The sequence below is a fragment of the Dermacentor silvarum genome, chromosome 3 (genome assembly GCF_013339745.2).
Source record: "Dermacentor silvarum isolate Dsil-2018 chromosome 3, BIME_Dsil_1.4, whole genome shotgun sequence".
Classification (NCBI taxonomy): Eukaryota; Metazoa; Arthropoda; class Arachnida; order Ixodida; family Ixodidae; genus Dermacentor; species Dermacentor silvarum.
In genome coordinates this window covers 179,665,914-179,689,082 of record NC_051156.1, presented here as the reverse complement: position 1 = coordinate 179,689,082, position 23,169 = coordinate 179,665,914, and the positions used below count along the sequence as shown (strand labels likewise).

General features: G+C 48.3%; 1 protein-coding gene across 1 annotated transcript in view; it reads right to left on the bottom strand.

Annotated features, from left to right (window-relative positions):
* Positions 1–6,839: 6,839 nt before the first annotated feature.
* LOC119445054 (mucin-2) overlaps positions 6,840–23,169 on the bottom strand; it is a 142,183-nt gene continuing 125,853 nt past the window's right edge. The window contains 9 exon segments of the mRNA XM_049664854.1: positions 6,840–12,873; positions 13,519–13,621; positions 13,798–13,988; positions 15,122–15,169; positions 15,720–16,592; positions 17,264–17,452; positions 18,239–18,388; positions 18,932–19,114; positions 19,597–23,100. Coding sequence (XP_049520811.1) covers positions 12,698–12,873; positions 13,519–13,621; positions 13,798–13,988; positions 15,122–15,169; positions 15,720–16,592; positions 17,264–17,452; positions 18,239–18,388; positions 18,932–19,114; positions 19,597–23,100 — 5,417 coding nt within the window. The 3' untranslated portion in view covers positions 6,840–12,697.

Genomic DNA, 23,169 nt, shown 5'->3' with positions numbered 1-23,169 from the left:
ATTTTTGCTGGGTCATGATCATGACTATGACTTCTACCAGCATCCTTTAGTGTTTCCTTCACTTAGTACCACCGTCCGAACCCATTTCAGTGGTTTTTGAGTGTTAAACTTTTTCGCTGGGTCATTGTCATGACCCACATGACACGCATGTCATAAGATTTATGTCATGACCTATTACTTATGTTCGTCATACACTCCTGTTATACTATGCCAATTTTGGTACCTACCAAGTTATGAAACGACCATGAGAGCACCAAGACGTAGGCGGCTGTTTCATGACCTACATGACACGCATGTGTCATGACATATCCTTTGTGTTCGTCATATACTCTTGTCATAGTATGCCAGTTTTGGTGTCATCATCATCATAATCATCATCAGCCTATATTTTATGTCCACTGCAGGACGAAGGCCTCTCCCTGCGATCTCCAATTACCCCTGTCTTGCGCTAGCGTATTCCAACTTGCGCCTGCAAATTTTTAACTTCATCATCCCATCTGGTTTTCTGCCGACCTCGACTGCGCTTCCCTTCTCTTGGTATCCATTCTGTAACGTACACCAAAGGTATACACCAAAACTCCGAAACACATTCGGAGCTTTGGTGTATACCTAGTTAAAGAAACGACCATGAGAGCACAAAGTCGTAGGCGGCTAGATAGATAGATAGATAGATAGATAGATAGATAGATAGATAGATAGATAGATAGATAGATAGATAGATAGATAGATAGATAGATAGATAGATAGATAGATAGATAGATAGATAGATAGATAGATACTGCCAAAGTAGCAAATGTTCGCCGAGAAATGCTTCACATTTAAAACAGAAACCTGAAAATCATGCAATTTTTTTGGCGTGGCTGTGCAATATCTCCGGGATCGCCCCACGCAAGAGGCCGCGTTTCTACCAGAAAGCTCGCCTTCGTGCATAGCGTTCGCCGCCAGTGTTTCCCGGTAATCATTACGGTTGCTCAAGCTGCAGTTGTCGGGACGCGTGAGAAGCAGTCAGGGAACTTTGAATGCTATCGCGTTCCACTCTTAAAAGCGAAGCTTAAGCGTCCTCCCTATTTAGCTCTCCACTCTGCCTCCCGAGAGGGATGCAGACGGGATACTATTTTGATCTCCATCTCTGCTTCCACTCAAGACATGGTTGCGGCTGAGGACGAGATCTCCGACACTGTGGTGCATTCCCCGATGTGACCGGTCGTATTTTTATTTGTACTAACAAAATTGATAAGCATATGAATTTTACAACACGCGAAAGCGATAGCTTGAGATGGTAGCTGGATTGAAGGGTGCCCATAATACCGTTGCTACATGTGGCATGTCAGCAGCGTGGCTTAGCGACAGGAATGTAGCCTGCTGGTGGTTATGGAAGTGTGACTTGCTCGGTATAGAGGCAAAGTTGTATAACGCTAAGCATCCCCAGGGTTTCGGGGCATGTACACGTCGCGCCATCTCTCGGCGGTGATCGCGCACCCTGAAGTAACTGAGTGGTGGACAGACGAAAAAAAAGTTATATCCCACGAACAAAATTAGTTATCGAAATTCACTCGCGGTTATACACACTAGAGACCCGCTCGCACATTCTGGAGTAATTCCAGTAGCTGACCACAGAGCATGTAGGTTCCTAAGACATTTGATATTTTTCAATAGAACCTATGGCAGAGTCTCATAGGTTCTGTTGTTAAATATTCAAATGTTCTGGGAACTAATGTGCTCCGTGGCAAGCTACTGGAATTAAGCCAAAATGTTCCAGCGGGTCTCTAGTGTGTATAACCGCGAGTAAATCATCGATAACTAATTTTGTTCGTGAGATATCGCTTTGTTTTCACTTTTCCCTATTCAGTTACAGCGGGGCGCGCGGCCACCGCTGACATATGGCGCGGCATGTACATGTCCTAAATTCCTGGTCATGTTTTAATACTAATACACAAGAAGAAAAAAAAATTGAATTGTGTAACAATTCAAGTATAACATAGACAGGGCAAAACAGAATAGCAATTGAACGAAGGTAATTTAAATCAATTTACGACGGTATTCAATACCTAGAAGCAGTTTACCTAGGCAAAGTATTCACATGAACTCGGATTGTAAGACGCGAATCTGCAGGAAAAATTAAAGTATGCCGAAAGCACATTATGAGAGATTTCCGAAGGAAACAGTGGAAGGTTCGCGATATTCTTTAGATGAAATATATATATTTACTGTATTCTGTCAGTTATGTTGGTTGCTGACTAACCTATTAGACGGAAACTTGGAGTTTAATAAAACATGAAAGTAAACTTAAAACTAAAGAGCGATGGAAAACTAACCAGTGATGAAAGGAAATGATACGCGTGATGTTCAAAGATTCAAAACGAAATCACACTGGCTCCGCAAGTATGAATCGATGTTTGTGCTAAGCAGCTCCAATGTCATGCATTTCATCACGTGGCCTATACCAGCGCCAATCATGCGGCCGGCAGATTGTTTCCAGAAGCACATTAGCCTTCGCTTGAACGCCACTGTGCATGGTCTAGCAGCTGTCGTTTCTTTCCTCTGTAAGGGGGAAAATTTATCTACCATCAGGCGATTCGGCTGCTAGTAGACATACAAACTATGCAAGTCATATCACTCAGGAGTTTTGAGGCTGTGATCCCGATCTCTCATAACATTCCTATGTTTACTCTTATGCCGGCCTCACCTTCATGAAAACGTTCTAGGACTGTGATGTCTCTTTATTATATTAGCCATATAATTGGTTAATACTGCTTGATGGCACTCGTAAACAAAAAACGTAGTGGTTCAAGTGGTTCAGCGGTTCTGATGTTGATCTTCGCCGCACGACTCCTGACGTTTGGCTTTCTCGTTGGACACACGCGCTACAGCGGGAGCCGAAGTCATAGGTATGGGGGCAGCTACAACAGGATATGGCGTGACCGCTGCGCATCAGGCGCCATCTCATTGCGTGTGTTGTTGCGGGTGCGAAAGGAAGTTGTTTTCACTTCCTTCGTGATTAAAATAAACTTGAAATGTATTGTTAAATGAAAGAAAGAATCACCTCGTTTGCGGTTTACGTGCGCCAATGCAACATTTATTGTAGCACGTTAAAACCATCTGGTGATCTAGAAGACTCATTTCTTCAAGCAACTTTTTAGGTTGGAGGGGATGTATTAGCGCCACTTGGAAGGTTGTGTTCTTGGTTTGAAGACAACTAATGGCGAATGTTTTTAAAATGCGTTTCTTTTTTTTTACGATGTTAGGCATTCTAGCGAGGTGCTACACGGATAGCCGGATTCTGGCTCATAACTTTTCAGTTCAGTAAGACAGCCGTGTGCGTTAGAGATGCAGCACGAGTCGAGTACATTTTACATGATATTCCGAGGAAGAAGTGTACCGTATAGACTCATGTAAGGACCGCGCCTGTGTAAGGGCCGCACCCCCAACTTGGCGGCGCAAAATTTGGAAAAATATTTCCAATAGACAAGCAATTGCGTTCGGTGCCTCGATGCCGCGTGCTGCGTACTTCCGCGTGCCGCTACTAGATGGCGAGAGCCGGGGCGTGCACAATTCGCTGGCTGCGCCGGCACCATTTTGACCGAGAGGTGTGGTCCCGTGTAAGGGCCGCACTTCATAAAAGCTGTTAAAAATTGCTGCCCTTACACGAGTCTGCACGGTAGTTAGCCAGGTTATGAGCGGCGTAGACGAAATAAGCGATGATCTGTTTGGGCAATGACGTCGGCGCGAATGGAATGGAAGTCCAGTTAAGAGCAGAAGATAATCAGTCCTATCGATATAAGATACAGCAGTTCGTGCTTTTAGGGCGGCTTCAACACGTTTCGCGCTGGATAAGGTGCTTGGAGATCTCCGGGAGAATAAAAGCGTTTCACAGCTATTTTTATTCTCAATATACTCTTAGTCCCACTTGGTACTCTTACAGGAGTGGGTTTATATAAAAAATGCTAATTAAAATCAGTAAAAATTTCTTCGGCCCTTCCACTCCGTGAAGGTGGTTAACCAGCGAAGCTGAAACGTGCGGCCCCGGTGTTTATCACTGGTTTAATCCCGACGGTTCATTAAATCATTTCTGAATTATGAGGTTACACACACGTTCGGCTGCGACGGAGAGAATGATGTCACTGGCTGTATACCCGCAGTCCGCCATGGTCGCTTACGTTCGATGTCTCGAGCATTTGCCCGCCATTGCCGCTTGCGATTTTTCGAAATCAAATTGCTTCAAAATTAAATCTGTCTGTTACGTAAAACAATGAATGGCTCATACCCCATTAAGCAATGGCTCATACACCCGTAAACGCGGCCTCCTCAATACGACGACAGAAGAGAAGTGAAATTCTACGCTGGAATTTCGATCATCATGAGCGGCAACGGAGCCAGCTGTGGAAGAAGACGACGACGACGAACGCCGGAGCAGTGGCACGAGCGCGTGCCGAGCACGAGCATGAGCGCAATCCAAGGGGCACCAACGAGCCAACTGCGGAGGACGACGACGACGCTCGAGCCAATGCTGATGATAGTTTACTGTGGACAGGCGACGAACAGACGCTTTTCCGTTTCGCCTAGCCATATAAAGCTTCGCTTTAATACAATACAATTGCAATGAGGTGTAAAAAGATATCAAAGCATTCATAAGCGGACACATCGAGTGTGTTTCGTGCCGTTCGCGCAAAGATTACGATCGAACCAAGTGTCAGTCAACAGAGAACGCCGTTGCTTTATTTGCGAAACTGTTTATGTGTTCTGGGTAGGAGAGGGAACACGTTTAAGATAGCTTTCGAGGGCATGTTTGTTGATTCCATCGTTAGTGAGCATGCGCAATAACGCTGAGTTGAAAAGATTTTAACATGATGCGCTTGTCTTTATCAAACACGATACTGAGTGCGGAACATGAGAGACCATGTTCGCGAGGCACATGATGGCAGGCATTCGTTCTACAGTAAGCTTATACTGGACTGACCGCAATGTTGATCATGATGATGGAGGCGATGACAATTTCTAGAGTGTGTTCATACTCTAGGAGAGTTCGTTGTTCGGTGAGCTGGTACATTATTTCGAAGAGACAGCTCCAGGACACGGGACAAGAAAGTAAAACACACACAAACGCTGTTTGTGACCAAACACGTGATTCTAACAGAGGACACCCCAGTCCCGAGCCTAATGCTTTGGGGCGGTGAGGCTGTTTTGTAGGCGGCCGTTATTTGGTTTGTTGGTTTGGATGTCGCATGGCGTCTCAGCAAATACCAGTTGCATAATAATTACCTAGATGAATTTTGGAAATTGGCAGGTTGATGGTGGATTTCTGCAACCATTCATGCAACGAAATGTTGTGATCTGTCTTAATGTATAGCACAGCGCTAAAAGAAAATTTTACTCGTTCCGCAGTCGCAGTTCTCAAGAAGCGCAACAGCGCTTTCAACGCGTTTTTGTACTGAACGCGGTCTGGAACAGTGTCCGAGGATTTCCTCGTCAGACGAAAGGTGACTGTCTAGTCTTTCTGGTGCGGTTGAGACTACTTTTCTAGGCGCGCTGTCGCGAAGGCATTCACAAAACAGATGCGTAATCGTCTCGTCGCAGGCAGACTTTGAGAATTGTTGTGTGCCACATCATGTTTATGTGCAGGTTTCTTGTCCAATTTTTATTTTATTTTAGCTCGTTTCTTCAGCTGTCATCATTAGTTTCCTTTGCCGACTTACCCGAGAACAGGGTAGCCAACCGGTTCAAGCACTAGCTAACCTCCTGTCTTTAAACCGGCTGGACTCGAGACAGTTCTCTGAGTCAAAGATACTCGGACCGTATAGCCACATCCATAACTGGCACAAAAAGCGATCCGTGCACTTGTACAGTACTTGAAGTGCACCAGTTTGAGAGACCGCTTACAGTGCTCCTGTGCATTATTTCACGTGCACTCAGTGCTCACTTTCTTCCTCTTTTCCTCTTTCTTTTCCCCCTTTCCTTTACATCCAGTGTAGGATAGTAAACCAGACGCTCGCCTGTTTGACCTCCCTGCCTTTCCTCTTTTTGATTCCTCTCATTATCTTCCCCTGTCTTTATTACGCTTCTCCATCTCCTCTATCTCCCACGAATATTTCGCAAAGACAACGTTATTGAGAGAGTCGCTCCGGTTCCGGAATCGATGACTTGGAGCGCCGCTCGACGCGAGAGAGCCGCTTTGCCTGCTGAGCTAATCAGGATGTTGCACGTCCTCAGCGAATATATATATATATATATATATATATATATATATATATATATATATATAGAGAGAGAGAGAGAGAGATACATTTTAATGTGATAAAAGCAGAGAGGTCGGCCGGAGGAGATTTTCCTCTGGCCTTTCGATTTTACATTCCTTGACATTGTTAACTTCGGCTACTGATTGATTGATTGATTGATTGATTGTGCTTTACACCACAAAGGTGCAGCTCCCCGATGAGAGAATCCGCAGAGGGGACTCCTGTTCAGTTTTCACGCTGTTTGGTTCTTGGATGCACCGCGGAAGGACGGAAGGCACGAAAGATTTAGAATTTCGTCCCAGTCGAAATACAGTGGGAGGAACCGAACTACGACATCGTACATAGCAGCACCTCTCCTCTTCTTTTGGTAAAAATGCGTGGGCTGCTTGCTATTCTATTTCGAGCTCGATTTTTTTTTCTTTACCGCAGTAACAACTTACTCAACCACTTACCAGCAATTGCAACTTGACACGGCGACCCTTTCCGCCACTATACTTAATTTTCTTCTCTTTTTTTCGGTTCATTTTTGTTTCACCGGTGATGAACCACCACAACCACGGGAGTCGCGGTTTGTAGTTGGAGTACTGAAGGCACAAAGAGAGCCACTTCTTGGTAAGAATTTTTCTTTAATGGAAGTAAACACAAACACACAATCACAATTCATGTATAGCAAAAAAAAAAAAAACCTGAACATGGCAGCAATAATACCGATCATACCTTCAACAGCCTGAACCCCTAAACTGCTGAGCAGAGACGCACCACCTCGCAGTCCAAGGCACGATAACACAGTGGCACGAAAAATAAGGCGCCTTTTTACACTTTTATGTTGTGGACAAGGAAGATATGTTACGTAAAGTGCAGGCCAATACAGGTTAATAAAAGAAGGCCTATTAGGCTTAAGTACCGATGAGAAAGTTAGTTGAAGAAAACACAACTTTCTGAAATAGCTTTCGAAAGAAACTGGCAGAATTGCAGAGGAACTAATAAACAAAGATGTCAGTTTGTGCTTACATAGGTAATTGGAGACATCTAGTTATCTTATTAAAGGTACAAACCAACCAATTCGAGCACAGTTAACGTTTGTTATTACCTGACAAAAATGTTTACACTGCTTTACACTGCTTCAGAATATATAAAGCGGTGGGCTGCTTATATCCGGAAGTTGAGTGATAACACGTCGCCATAAAGCTTGCATGCGCTAGCACGCTAGATTTCGGAATTTAAAAACAATGAACATGACGTAAAGACTTGGAATGAGTACAGTTCGTCCTGAACGGTGCCGGCGCTGCAGGGTACGTTGAGCTTCAGCATAGACGTCACGCTTCGGGTTTCGCAAACCCCGATTCGTGGTCCTTAGCAGGAGCAGAGCCCTTGAAGGTATGTACATACACTCACTTGTAAAAAAAAATGAATTGCGACAAAACAGGACTTAAAAATGAAGACATCACGCAGTAGAGGAAAGAACGTAGGAGGAGGCAAATGGGGCAACACAGACAGCTATTTTAAAACCACAGATACACACAACTCCACCCAAAATAATTGTCTGCCTCCTTCGCGTAAGTGGAAACAAAAGAAAAAAAAAGTCAGGAGCCGTTCTCGAGACATCGGTCCCGCGATCGAGAATGGCATGACAATGAAGAAGAAAAGAAAAAAAAAAAGCCCACCACGAAAGAACAGTAATAAATGAATGCACTTTGAAAAAAGTGACAAGAGTTAAGCTTGCACACATTATGATACAGTGTTTTTGTGTGTCCAGGTGCTTCCACCTTACACGCCGTCGAAAAAAAAAAAAAGCAACAAACACATTAAGTGCGTGCCAGCACGGAATTTGCATCCACGCTTATATGAAAGCTGGGTTCACGCAACGCCCGACGAAAAAAAAAAAAAAGCGATGCGTACGAAGGCGGCACTGATTTCGCGCCTGAATATGCACAGCATACTCAAGAACCATCTTCTTGCTCAGCAGCGAGTGAAACGTAGGTTAAGGATGAATAATACACTCTGGCGGCTTATCAAACATCGCCGCATCGGCGCATGCGTAGGCTATATCAAGTGTGAGGAAACGGCGCGTTGCTTCCGAGGCCTGCCTACTGTCACGCATCCATAGTTAAGAGGAAGAGACAGAACTCGAGGCATAATGATCGCTGCTATGGCTACAGTATGTAATGGCTAAGTACTCCGATTAATGGCGTAGCGAGCTGCGTTGCTGAATCTAATGGCTACACCGAGGCTGAGACGAGACAGGACACAGTAAAGACATGGAAGTTGGCCGGACGATGTTTCCAGTTGGCCACCCTGTACTGGAGGAAACAAATAGAGCCTATAAAATGTTACGAAAAAAAATGGAGGCAGAAGGCAAAGAAGGAATTGCCAGCGTAACATGCGATAAGGCGCGTAAAGGCTTTCATGGCTTGTCGTTCAATCTCTATACCGAGACAGTGAGTTGCTTGATGCAACCAGAGAACCAACAGAGCGGCTCGTATTGAATAAGCAGTGAGTAAAGAGGCAATTACCAAAGGCTATCAGTATTTTCTTTGCGTCCCGTTACGATATGTTCGAAAGCTTACGCAACTAATCTCACGTAGAGAATGAAGATCAGTTAACGCGTTCCCTGAGTCACCGCATAAAACGGCAACACGAAGCTGAAGAGACTTTGAGAGAGGCACTTGGATTTCCCCGAAGCGATGCTTGGTTCGTCTGACGTTTGTGCTGCTTATAACCGTGCAATCTTTCGTGCAGTATGCCGAAGTCTAGAAAGCTGAATAGGGGTTAAGTTCGTAACTGTTTGGCTTGATGCCAGTGCTTATCTGAGATGACGTTAGCAAAGTTGGTGTTTAAATGTCGTGTAAACGAGGTTCCGGCACCTCTTTGACTGTGAGAGAGTGCGATATTAGCTGAATGTGCGTTTAGATGAGGCACTGAAGGTGCATGTCGGACTACTATGCGTGACCGCAGATGGGCTATCTTGGCTATACCAGAGGCGGTGGGTCGCAACGAGCTTGGTGGGTACAAAAATAAGGCGAGAACAGTCGCTCGCAGAAAAGGCTGCCTCTCTCTCTCTCTCTCTCTTCCTCTTTCTCAGACCATCCCCGTTGCATCATCATCTTACTCGCACGTCACTTTGTCCGGTGTAAACAAAGACGCAGGCTAGCAAAAATAATGCTGTCATGGCGGGTATTTATTTTGGCACCGTCAAGAAAGGCGGAAGCAGCTCCACGTGCAAGCGCCTCAAGAAAGGGAGAAAAAATATCACGGTTGTGTCATGGCGTCGTAAGAGCTCTCGCTAGCTGCTCGCGCTCGCTGGTGGGCGGTAATGCGCGCGTCGTAAGAGCGAGAACTGAAACTCGCTACACGATTTGATATGTGGCACGGGATCTCTGGCAAGAATGTCGTTACTTTACTTCGTCATCAGAACGTTGGGCTGTTTGCTTGCTTTGTTGAGGATTGCGGGTCAAGACACTGCCGAGCGATGCCTCTAAGCCGCAGCAACGTAATAGTCACATGACAATCAGCTCGTAACCAAAAATCGCAAAGGCATAGGCTGTTTACTTCAGTTTTTACTGTAGCGGATCGCAGTTGTAGTCTTCTCTTGTTGTCATCTTTAGGAACCGGTGAAGAGTATATATCGAAAATATTATGTTTTCGCCTCGTATCACAGAACTTAAGCAGGTGCCTGCATTAACTGTGGGAATGTTGCATAGAAGCAGCGAAGAGGAAGCATGTATAAAATATAGATCAGACTCAGACGCAGCTTCGTATAATCCTCTAGGGGAAGTAAAAGCTTGGGCAAGAACGACATTGTCACAAATAAGTACAAACTCGACGCGAGTTCACACGCAACGGGTGCTTGAAACTTCGCGCCGCACAAACACTTCCGCTTGTTGAGTAATAGAAAAAAAATGGAATGATCGTTGGTCCTCAGAACTCCCCACTTTAGCGGTGAGGTTTCTGTTTACAAATGCCATCAGGAATCTGTGAGTGCAGTTCTACCATTTCTTTCATTCATTTTTTTTTACTTTTGGCAGTTATGAATTATCACGTCCTCCGCCTTCTTCCATGGCCCCCTGTACATACAATGATATTGCCTTAATGTGTGAGACGTTACCTAAACCATCTATTGCCAGAGTGTAAGTTTGGATTATAGCTAATTCCGCCACCTTTCCATCCTTAGTTGGCGCCAGAGGGGGTCACGTCCTGCTTGGTCCTAAGGAGCAATCATGACAACGTGTTTTCTCTAGAATGAAATGTCTGTTAGAAATGCGGGCGCCTACTGGCATAATATCACTGTGCGCCGTTTCGCTGGCTGTCATGTCTAGGTTTGCATAGTAAACTCATGGAATGACCGACGATGTCATGGAATGTATGAAAGCACTTTCGCTTCTGGATCGCACTTCGTATATGCATTACAAGTGCACAAAAAAAGGAGCAAAAAAACAAAACAGCTCTCTTCATAAATGACGTACGAAGCGCGAATCCTTGTGCACATAAACCACACAGCGCTTTATAACCTTTGAGCTTCGACGCACACCATGCATAAAAACGGGCGAGCTTGAGGTTATAATAGCCGGCCAGCGTCTTCTTTATTACGCTAGTGTAGAGAGGAAACCGAAGACCTCTTTAGCTGCCACATCTAGAGGGCCGGACGTGACGGACACTGCTTGCGCACACAATTCAGTCCCGGAAAACGCTTTCACCTCGTAACACAAGTTAGACGCTGCCACTGTGACCGACACGCATCGTAGACACCATAAAGACGTGAGCATCAAAAAAAGAGGGGGAAAGAAAAAAACGACACAAAAATGGCCAAACTAGCCAGCGAATAAGAACGCGTAACCGTCGCGCTCAAAACCCGTGTCGAGCTCTTTCTCGCCTCGCGCAGTCTTAAGGCAAGCATTTTTTTTATGCCGCGTTGAGAACGTGCGACAAAGCTGTTAAGCAAGGAATGTAGAGTAGAAATGACGAGACGGGCAAGAAGAAAGAAAGTAAAAAAAAAAAAAAGCTCGGCAGACACCACGCGCAGGCACATACACTGGTATACATACACACACGCAAGTACGCACGCACACAAACAACACAACCTTGCGCGTTAAAAAAAAAAAAATGTCCACGCATCTCTGTCCGGTCGTTGCCATCGTCTTGTCGCCTCTTCCTCGTCGTCTTCGACACCTCTACTTCTCGACGTCACGCGCACGCGCGCGTGCTCACACACATGACACCGACGCTTTTACACAGTCTCGGCGGGCCAGCCGGCTGCTAAGGCGGCTCGGTTGTCGGCACGGCGGTCGCGAAGAAGTGAGCCACCGGCGTAAACAGCAATAACGCGCACCGCCAGTTTCACAAGTGAGTCAGTGCGCACACGACACGGCACCTTTGGAGCACGCTCGGGGAGTGAGTGTGTGTGTGTGGTGGGGGATGGAGAGACGAAAGGAGGGAGGGGGGAGTCTGCTACCCACACAATTCTTCCTCTGCTCGCTTTGTTTCTTCCTTCCGCGACTACGCCCCAGATGCGCGCGTGATGAAACGACGGTGGCGGCACGGCTGCCGGGTTCACTTTCACTTGCAGTCGTCGAGGGGGCTCATGGCCGAGCCTGTCGTACTTCTTTTGGCCTCGTACTACTGTGTCGGTAGCCCTGAGCGACCAGAGAATCGCGCGTGTCTCCAGAGTTCATTAACGCGCACGATGCCACCGAGTTAGGGTCACCGAGAGGTGTTGGCCCGCAATAGCGTCTAGTTTTGTTGCCCCGGAAAACTAGGCCTTCTGCGCTGAAAACCGACCCCACTTATGCCTCTGGCTTTGTAGCCGTGACGCCACTGCTAACCGAAATTCGCGTTGTAGCCTGAGACGTCTGCGTCTCCGGTTGCGCGGTCATCCGTTCATCGGTGCGCGCCAATACGCTGTTTCGTTGAGAACGCATGTCGAACATTGACTCCTTCGCGCGTCGAGGTTCGAACAAGGGTCTGAGCACTTGAACTGCAGTCTACGGAGGCGTCGTGCACTGCGCTAGCTTAAGACCGGCTGCCACTGATTTGCGAACTCTTCGTTTGAGATGTCGCGGGGCTTTTACAAATAGCACCATTTCAATGAGTCACCGTGTTCTTATATGAACCGTGCGTGCCTGTTAATTGGTGACACCAGCGATAACGTACCATCAACATTTCACATTGAAATGAGCACAACCGTGCTATAGGCTGCCGTTACAAGCGCACTCGTTTTGACACTACTGGTTCATCCGCTACTATTCATGGGAGCTTCGCCACCATACAGCGTTCGCAGTCGCCAAAGAACTCTGGAAACACCGCATTCTTGCTGGTCACCGGCCTACCGGCGTGGGAAGAGAGCTGAGGGCCATGATGATAATAATAATAATAATATTAATAATAATAATAGACGAAAAGGTTGGAACTAGGAAGGCATCTCTCTCCCTGGCGGCGGGAGGGGGAAGCTAGGGCGGACGTGGCGCCGCCTACCGCGTCCTGAAGTAGGACCGGTTCATCCTGAGCAAGAGCGGTGCCTGCGGCTGGCACTCCTTGGGGTTGCACTTTATCATGCCACTGGCGTCGCAGATGCATTCCAGGCAAGGCCCGCTCGCCTTCTTCACCACCTGGCCCACCTGGTAGAAGCTGCCGTTCACGTCGCAGCCTGCGTAAGCCGCGAGGGGCAGAAGCATAAGCACAGGGTCAGAAAAGGGCCATCGCTGAAGAATTACTGATTATCAGTACAGATTAAGAAGCATAGAAAGGTACGCGGGCACAAAAAGGCATAGGTCCTGAACAAAGTAAAATGTAACAAGAGCGCAGGTTACAGCTAAATTCTATGTTTATGTGTCAACGAGAACCACAGAGATAGTGAATATTTAAAAAAAAAAGGGGGGGGGGGGCTTAGAGGTTGGCCTGCCCAAGTGTGGACTATTGGGCTACTCAGTGTCGAGGTAAGGGAAACGAAAAACAGAGGGGAAAAGGGAGAATGACGATGCTGACGATTATGACAAATTAGCTGATGCAAATTCATTAAAAAAACACACACACACACAAAATGTAAGCGCGCTGTTCCGAAAAAACAGGCAATCCCGAGATTTTAGTGCGCGCTTATCGCTACGCTGCACCATGGCAATCAACCCAAAATGTTCGTAGCTTCTTCCAGTATGAACCGTGCCGTGTGTTCTGTTTAGTCACGGTCTCGATGGTGAGTGCTAATGAAAAATTAAGGCTGAATTTTGCGAGAGAAGCAAGCGTGGCTACGCAGAGTCATGCTAGTGGGGGTATTTCATTCTAAAGAATCTTTTACCTTTGACTTCCATTGATGCCTCGAGCATCTGCTGCCCAAACCTCGGAGCTGGCGTTGTTGTCGTCGTTGTCGTCGTGGTCGTTGCAACGCTCACGTTCTTGACCTGTCATGTGGACAGCTGTGAAAAAAAGATAGCGAGAGGTCACGTGTTCCGTTATGAACTCTCGTGTTCCAAGCTTCAACTTTTCTCACGTTTGAAAAAAAATAATGTGATACATCGAGCATCAAGACTCGCACTCTGAAGCGTGTCCGCTGTTAAAATTGAATCTATGGTGCAACTCTATACTCACGGCATTCGTATCGCGGGCAGCAGAAGCCACTGATGGGCGTCTCGTAACACTGCGGGATCGGCGGTGGGCAGGTCTGCTGCAGGCAGATGATGTCTCCGCGGAAGCAGAAACAGAAGTCGCACGGGTCTGGCCGTGGGATCTGCTCCGCCGATTGATACACCTTGGCGTCGAAGATGCAAGCTGCGAAACGAGAAGCAAATTGCGGAGGTCAACGCGATGCTCCTTTGTATGGTGCAGAATGATCTTACGCAGAATCTAAAGCTGGGAAAGTCGGTAACGTGACATAGTGTAATGGCACAGAATACGCTAGACCACACAGAAAGGGACAAACGAAGGTGCAACGCCCACACACTACGTCATTGCATCATGCGGCAAAATATCTGTTTGCAAGATCAGCAATGTAGAAGTGAACGCGGTAACCCTTTAAGTAATAGAAAGCGAATGAATAGATTGACAGTAATAACATTTGAACTAGAGAATGACTTGTCGGGATGATTAGAAGGCGAAGTGCAGAAAACCAGGGCAACGTACTCGTGAAATAGAAACGAGGCAGAGGTTCAGACGAACATGGAGATTTGAAATGATCGACTGGTGGTCGACCAAGAGATGTCTCTGGTGCCTAGCGTTTCGTGAAGGGCTAGCTAGTCTTCGTCAGGGCTAGCTGATCGTGACCGTAGAAATAGTAAGTCGGAAGACAAAAGATGCGCAGTGATTCCTGCTTAAGTTCCTGTCTTCTTTTCTTTGACCTTTTTTCCATTTCACTGGTTGTCCACTTCGTGTATCCAGGTTTACGAATGTATTGATCATGATCACTTCTAATGATATTTCAAGGGAAACTTCCAATTGTCATTAAAGCAGTCACACTTTCTTATCAAAGTGGATTTATGACCCCAGCGACCTCTTGCGACTGGCCTTGGAGGCAAACGTGTGCTGACCGACGCAAATAAAGTTTCGAACAGTGCCAGTAACTTTACTAGTGAGCAACCCTGTGCAGTACTGCACCTTCCGACGCCCCCTTAATTGCTTTCCGGGCTTTCGCGTACGGAAAGCTGGCTTCACCGCACAAAGAGACAGCGTGAGGGAAAGCCAACTCAACTATCGTTCGGATCAAAATTTTGAAAACGAATACTTTGGGGAACTTTCGCATCTATGTGCCGTTTGGCTCTGACTGCTGGAGATGTTAATGACAGCTTACTGGAACAATGTGCCGGCTTTATGAGCAGTATAATGAAGCAAGCTGTAAGGGCATCGGCGTTGAAGACAAGTTAATGTCGCGCTAGGCGGCAATATAGTGACTTCAAAAAGGTACTCACATCCTTCCTCGATTATGATAGCACCTTCTGTTGTTGTGGACTCTGGTTCTGGAAAATGAAAAAAAAAATTATTGCTTCGTTTCGGATTCGATAATCACCTTTGATATGCTTAAAAAGCAGTTGCTCTGATTTATCTGAAAATAAAGATATCCGGAGTGCAGTCGGAGAAACCGCGTTAATGCTTATACCCTTTCTCTCTCTAGAGTCCGTCCGCGCAAAAAAAAAAAAAATACTTTTAAGGATAAGACAGAAATGACGTTTTTGTACAAAAGTGTGGTCTGAGATCACACGCAAGTTCTATCTTCTTTCAGCACTGGGCGTATTATCGTCGTCAGCGTTTTTCACGTGTCCTTAACGCGACTTCATTTAAGCAAAAAGAAAAACGCTTTCAGAAAAAGCGACTCCATTTATGCATTCAGATTGGCAGCAATGTTTACTTATAGATGTTGACTAATCAGTAGAATCACCGGCTTGCTGATTTTATTAATCGCAGTCAGCGAAAAAGTCGTTGCTGAAGATAATAGCGGTCCACGTTTCGAGACATATTTATTTTTCTGCTCTCTGAAATTTAACGTTTCACTGCAAATACTGTATTTACCTTCCGTGACCGGCGTGGGAGTAGTAACTTCTTCCCGAGGTAGTTCTGGTTCTCCTGTAATCGTCACACCCGGCGTTGTCACCTCCGGAGTCGCCGTGGTCTCCGGTGCTGGTTTTGTCGGTTCCGTCGCTGCAGCACCCGCGGTCGCAGCCGTCTCCGCCGGCTTCTCCGTCTCAACCTCTGGCTTCGTCGTCGTCACACTGGGTGGCCCAGAAGGCGTAGTCGCGTTCACTTCCGGTGCCTCCGTCGTTGACGCGCTTCCGGTGAAGAACTCCATGACGGTTGTGAAGATTGATGGCGACTCAGTCGTCGCTGGAGGTGTGGCCTTCTTGCCTTCGACTGGTTCCACCGTCGTGGGTGCAGGCGTCGCCTCATCCTCGCGAGGCACTTCCGGTTCCGCGGTAGTTACCGCCGTCGACGCCTCTGTGGTCGTCGCGTAGTGAACGAGCGGCTTTGTAGTCAACGTGGCAGTGGGCGTGGTAGCATTCGTGGCTTCTGGAGCCTCGGTAGTGGGACTAGTGGCTTCGGACGGTTGACTAGTGGATTCAGGCGCTGCTGTTGTGGCCGATGTCGTCCTCTCTTCGCCGGTTGTCGCTGTTGCTTCGGTCGCTCCCGTCTCTTCTGGTTCCTTTGCCGTTGTCGTCGCTTCCGGTTCGCCCGTTGAGAGGTCGTGGACGGGTGGCTGCGATGCAGGAGGCTCGGTCATGACTTCGATGATAAACGGTGGCACCGTTGTGGGTGGCACAGGAGTCGTGGTGACGTTGGGACCGAATATTTTCTTGAGATCGTCGGTCGTCGGACTGATTGTGGTGAACTTGAACACCGACGGTTTCTGCGTCACCATTTCTTCTCGCCCTTCCTCCTCTTCAGACGCTGTGAGAGGCCCACAAGAGAATGAAGTGTAAGAATCAAAAGGTACTAAAATTACAGGGCAGTCAATCTCACAAACTAATTTCTCTATAATATAATAAGGTGACATCGGCTTACTAAGAAAGTATCTCTGCGCTATATTCGTCGCTTTTCTGCCGAACGTACCACTACATGCCTGTCTTATATACTTCGTTTTATAAACAAAATTATAGCTTCATTCAAAAGTGTATAGCTCTAATTTTCGTATTTTCTAAATAAGGGCATGCACTTAAGAACGCTAAAAGTTTCATTTTAGCTTATTGAGACAGACAAAAAGAAGGAAGTTTAGAAAGCAGGAGTAGTAAACTGGCATTTTATTCTACCTTTCCCGCTCTCATCACAGGAACGCCTTTCTATAAAAATCGCAGTCGCATTTTGATGTGCGTTTTCCCCCTCAAACTATGATTCAAGCAGCCACGAGTTTCGGTAGTATTAGCACTTCCCTCGGGGTCGCTTGCTTATACATTTCCCACTGTCAAATAGGTTTTTAGTAGCGTGAGTCTTTTGGTGTGCGCATAATGCATCCGCTTTTCCTGGAATTTTCGTAGCGTCAGTTCACTAAATTGTTCAGCAGCATGCTCTTGCCATTTTTCAACTTCTGAAAAATGGCAAGTTTAACCAGCAGTTCTACTCACGGCAGATGTATGCTTCGGCACAGCACTGCTCTGGTTTGACGCCGGTCGGTTTGCAGCCCGGTCGTGGAGGCTCCTCACAGATTCTCTCGGCGCACACCATCTCGCCGAACGTGCACTTGCAGAAAGTACATGGGTTGGCTGTCTGGATGACCTGACCGTGCTCGACTGTTGTGCCTTGGACATTGCAAGCTGGAAGAGAGAAAACGTTACGCTATAAACAAGCAAACAGAAGTTTGTTTCTTCGGGAAAATGTTTTACCCATGAAATGATGTCGTTGTTGACGTCATTTCATTAAGATGTGAAAGCCTGTCTTCTTTTTCACTCGCTGTCGAGCGAAACACGCGCTACGTATCCCATGCGACATCTAACACCGCTTCCTTCGTCATCGATGTCAGCATTATGTTTCGTAAACGTTCTTATTGGCAGACACTCGGAGCTTGGCTTGTGTCAATGTACTTGTGTTGCAGAAATTAAAGTGGACCGTTAGTTATGTGTTTTGTCTAAACCAATTCATTACAGCAGCAGTTACGCATAGAAGCTTATGTAACGAGTATTACAATTATGAGCTGATGTAATGGGTATTACACCTATGAGCTGATGTAATGCTTGTATAGCGTAAAAACTCGCATGTTGATAATCTCGTAAAGATTATTGTTTTAGCACAGCGTACCACACAACCATCATTCCCAAGCGTAACTCGGCACCCTTCTAGGAACACTTTCGCCAATCACATCATCATGCTTCGTTCACAAACGACTCATTTCACCCCACAACACACTTGCCTTTATGTAGTCCAGCTTTGATTAAAGGTTTACTATACACGTTACGAATGTTTACTATAGTCGTTTGATACTTTCTGTGAAGCCCATACTTTAGGCTTGAACCTTATGTATGAATTAAATTTTAGATTTAGTCTATGGGTCATCGATCTTTTAAGGTCGAACGTGACGTATAGCGTGAGTGCCATTAACTCACGTTTCGGCACTTCTTCCTCTTCCTCTCCTGGCTTCGGCTTAGAAGGCGCTGTCACTGCCGGAGTGGTTTCGACGGTGGGCGGAGTCACTTCGGGAGGAGGCTTCTTTCGCCCCTCCACGGTGGACACTGATGCTGGGGTCGTGACGCCTTCTGTGGTAAAAAAAAAGAAAAGAAAAAACAAGGTAATAAAGGTTTAGTGTTAGTGTTTTGAATTCCGTTTTATCATCTTACAAGCGGCATGCATTTGGCTTTTCTCACTCGTTCGAGCTTCTGATGGGGGTGGAATGCAAAAACGCTAGTGTGGCGTGCTTTAGGCGCACGTTAAACTTCCCCTGCACGTCTCTCATAAACCACCGTACCAGATTCGGAACGGTAAATCCCACAATTTAAATTTGACCACCACTCTCTGAATCGACAGGTTGGGGATTCGATCCTGTCTGACGGCAAATCAGAGTTAGAATTCTCTTTAATGTGAACACGTCGTCAACGCATAGATGGATCGACACAAACGTGCAATTCGCTGGTACCCTGCTATCATAAGGCTCATTCAGTTTAATGCCTGTCTTTGAGCCAAAGCGGTCCGGAAAGTGGTACTAAATAACACTACCTGCTACTGATACACGCTGAAAAGCCAAGGCTTGATCAACTGAAAAACTGGTCGTACGTTAAAAGCCACTCTAAGAGAATATTTACCGCAGTCGTAATCTGGACAGCACTGCTCGGGGGACTTGGGCAGGGGCTTGCACTCTGGACCGGGCGGCCTGCAGATCCTCTCGGCGCAGATGACCTCTCCTTCGAGGCAGTTGCAGAAGTGGCAGGGGTTGCCGTCCGGAACCTGGTCGCCCTCCTTGTATAAAACGCCGTTGACGTCGCACTCTGTTCGTGAGGATGTGAAGGACAAAGTATTTTAATTATTGTCTGGCTCTTGTTTTATAAGTGACGAGTTGCAAAATGCAGTGTGGGAAAAGACAAAAATCAAGGAAGCAACGTCACTTGGGTTTCAGGAAAGATCGAAAATTACAGAGTTGGTATAGCTTTTCCTTCTTTGTTAAATTTCTTATTAGAATTGTCGGTTGTCGACAGTTAAAGCACACAGAAGGGTCCGTTTAATATCATTATGAGTAACTATCGCCATATTTTGCAATAGAGAACAAAACAGATACGCCCAAAATGCCGGGAGCTTTACCAGAATTCATATAAATGTGATTACGGTAAAGATAGCTTAAGCTTGTCGCAAGAAGGAACATAAAGCTTTCCGCCTTCCGAACTTTTTCGTCGGCTGTCTGGCTAGCACGATCCCCGCTATATTGTGGCAGTTCATTGTGGTGAAAAAGCGAAGTTTCAAAACGCTGACTTACCTGTCGGGAACTCCTCCTCGGATTCTGTGGTTGCTTCCGCCGATGGCGTAGTAGCCTCGCTAGGCTTCGATGTAGTAGACACGGCAGGCGTCGACTCCGTTTTCGCTTCTGCGGTGGTCGCTTCGCTGCTCGCCGCTGTCGATGCTGGTGTGGAAGCCTCCGTGACTGACGTCTCCTTCGCTTCAGTGGTTGACTCGGACGCACCTGTCGTCGGCGCGGGAGTGCTGGCCTCCGTGGTGGCTTCCGACGAAGCGGGTGATGTACTTGCCTCAGTAGCCTCGCTGGAAGGTACGGTGGTGGCTTCCTTGGTCTCTTCCGTGCCACCCGCAGTCGTTGAAGCAGGTGTGCCCGGCGTAGTGGAACTTTCGGTAGATACGGCCTCACTTGGCGTTGTGACCTCGGTTTCAGCCTTTGTCGTCGCCTCGGACGGTGTCGTTGCGCCCTCAGTAGTGGCGGCGTCTCGCATCTCAGTAGGGCTGGTTCCTTCTGTGCCTTCTGTAGAAGAAGGTGTCTTGGGCTCTTCCGTGCCTTCTGTTGTTGCCGGAGTGGATGCTTCGGAAACAGTAGCCGTGGGAGTGGAAGAAGCTTCTTCGGTCGTTCCCGGTGTCGCGGCTTCGGTAGAAACAGGTGTCGACGCCTCCGAGGTCTCCTTCGTTGTTTCGGGTGTACTCGCCTCGGTTGCTTCGCTAGATGGTGTGCTAGCACTCTCTGTCTCCGACGTCTCTGCCGGTGTGGTCGGCGCGGACGCTGTTGTTGATTCCTTCGTCTCTTCTGTGACAGCTGGCGTCGTCGCTTCCGTAGCCACACTTGAGGCCGGTGTTGTCGCTTCAGGAGAGCTTGGTTCAGCCGTTGTGGTAGCGGCAGATTCAGTGGCAGCAGACTCCGAGGTCACAGGTGTTTCAGCCGGTGTTGTGGCTTCAGGCGTAGCGGGCGTGGTGCTTTCTCTGGTTGTTTCCGTCAGTCCAGAGGTTCTGGCCTCTAGTGTAGTGGCAGCCGCGGTTCCAGTTGGCGTGCTCGTTTCGGGACTAGATGTTTCTGTAGGGGCTTCAGTTGTCGAAGCGGAAGGAGTCGTACCAGCGCTGGTTGAAGCCTCGGGAGTTGTGGCAGCCGGTGACTCGGATGTTGAGGCTTCAGTGCTAGGTGGACCAGTGGTTCCCGCTTCAGGCGTTGATGTTTCAGGGGTAGACACCTCAGGAGTAGAAGGCACAGAACTAGGCTGCTCGGTTGCGGCTGTCGTCGATTCGTATTCTGTGGCTGGGGACGTAGGGCTCTCAGAAGTAGTGACTGAAGGTGTGGTTGCTTCAGGTGTCGCGCTAGTTTCCGCAGGTGTGCTCGACTCTGCAGTGGTGGCTGCAGGAGTCGAAACTCCGGGGGTGGTTTCAACGGACGTGGTAGCGCCTGAAGTGCTACCCTCAGGTGTAGTGACCTCTGGAGACGTTGCGGACAGGGTGGCCGCGCCGGTAGGAGTGCTAGCCTCTGGCGTTGTAGCCTCAGGGCTGGTCGGAACTGGAGTGGTAACACCAGTAGTACTAGCTTCTGGTGTGGTGCCTTCGCTAGAGGTCGCAACTGGTGTAGTCTCTCCAGGACTTGTTGCTTCCGGCGTGGTACCTGGTGGGGACGTCGTCGCCGCTGTGCTGCCTTCTGGTGTTGTGCCTTCCGTAGGCGTTACCCCTGGAGTGGTAGCTCCGGAAGTAGTAGATTCTGGCGTAGCGCCTTCTGTGGAAGTTTCGGCTTGGGTGGTTGCTCCTGGCGTTGTCATTTCCAGTGTAGAGCCTTCCGAAGATGTTTCAGCTGCCGTGCTTGTTTCTGGTGTACTGGCTTCCTGAGGTGTAGTTGGAACGCTAGACTCAGGAGTTGTTGCTTCCGGTGATGTTGCGCTTGGTGTGGTGACCTCCGGAGAAGTGCCTTCCGTGGATGCTGGGGTCGACTGCTCAGGGGTAGTTGCTTCTGGTGTAGTGCCCTCTGGAGACGTTGCAGCCGGAGTAGATGCGCCAGGAGTGCTGGCCTTTGGTGTGGTGCCTTCGGTTGAGGCTGGCGCAGGGGTCGTAGCGCTAGGTGTAGTGGCTTCTGGTGTTGTGCCTTCTGAGGATGTGGCCGGTTCAGTGCTCGGACCAGGAGTGCTCTCTTCAGGAGTACTTGCCCCTAAAGTGACGGCTGGCGTGGTGACTTCAGGAGTACTAGCTTCAGGTGTACTGCCCTCAGGAGAAGTCGGGGCGGGTGTGGTTATGCTAGGAGTTGTGGCTTCAGGAGTACTGGCTTCAGGAGTGCTAACTTCGGCAGTACTAGGCTCGGGAGTAGACACTGCAGGTGTGGTTATCTCTGGAGTGCTAGATTCCGGTGTGCTTGCTCCAGGTGTAGTTGCTTCAGGTGTGCTGGATTCAGGTGTGCTAGCTTCAGCCGTGCTAGCTGCGGGCGTGCTAGATTCAGGAGTGGTCACTTCAGGAGTGCTAACTTCAGGTGTGCTGGCTTCAGGTGTGCTTGCAGCTGGCGTGCTCACTTCAGGAGTGCTAGCTTCAGGCGTGCTGGCCTCAGGTGTGCTAGCCTCAGGTGTGCTGGCCTCGGGTGTGCTGGCCTCGGGTGTGCTGGCCTCGGGTGTGCTGGCCTCGGGTGTGCTGGCCTCGGGTGTGCTGGCCTCGGGTGTGCTGGCCTCAGGAGACGTTACAGATGGAGTAGTCGCACTAGGTGTGCTGGTCTCTGGGGTGGCGCCGCTAGGTGTGGTTTCAGGGGTGCTTGCTTCTGGTTCAGTGCCCGTTGAGCCAGTTTCAGCTGACGTTGTTGCTTCGGGGCTAGTTGCTGCACTTGGTGTAGTTACCTCTGGAGTGCCTGTTTCTGGTGTCTCGGCAGGAGTACTGCTGGCTGCAGTTGTCACGCTTGGGCTTGTTTCGGCTGACGGTGCCGGGGTTGACGCTGGTTCGGTAGTGACAGAAGGCGTTGTCACGCCAGGAGTGGTGGGCTCGGTGGCAGTTCCTGTCGGACTTTCTGCTTCAGACGGAGTAGTCGACTCAGGCGTCGATGCTTCACTAGGGCCAGTCGTTTCACCGCTTGGCGTTGTTTCAGGTGTTGTGACTGACGGTTCACTTGTCGCGCCGGTTTCCGCAGATGTCGCCTCTGGCGGTTGGGTTGAGAGAGAAGGAGCCGTGGAACCTTCCGTTGGCTCAGTCTCTGACGGTGTTGTCGCTGCCGAGGTGGCCCCTGTCGCTGCTTCCGTGGAGCCTGTGGTCACTTCCTCGGGCTTTTCAGTTGGAGGCTGCTTCTTCCTGGCTTCTGTTTCTGGTTCGGTAGTGCTCTCGGCGGTAGTAGACTCTCCAGCTGACGTTGTTGATGGTGGCTGTGTTGCGCTAGGTTCGGTGCTAAGCTCGGTAGATGCAGGCGGCGGGGTGCCTTCGGTAGACGTTGCGCTGACTTCTGGTGTAGTCGCTGGAGTCTCTACTGTCGGAGGCGGAGTTTTCTTACTAGTTGGCACGATGGTCGGAAGCTGAGTCGTACCAGGCATCTCTTCACCGTCTGCAGGGAATTATAGAACATAAGAAAGACGAACTAAATTTGTGAATGCATAAATCACAGGAAGCTCGT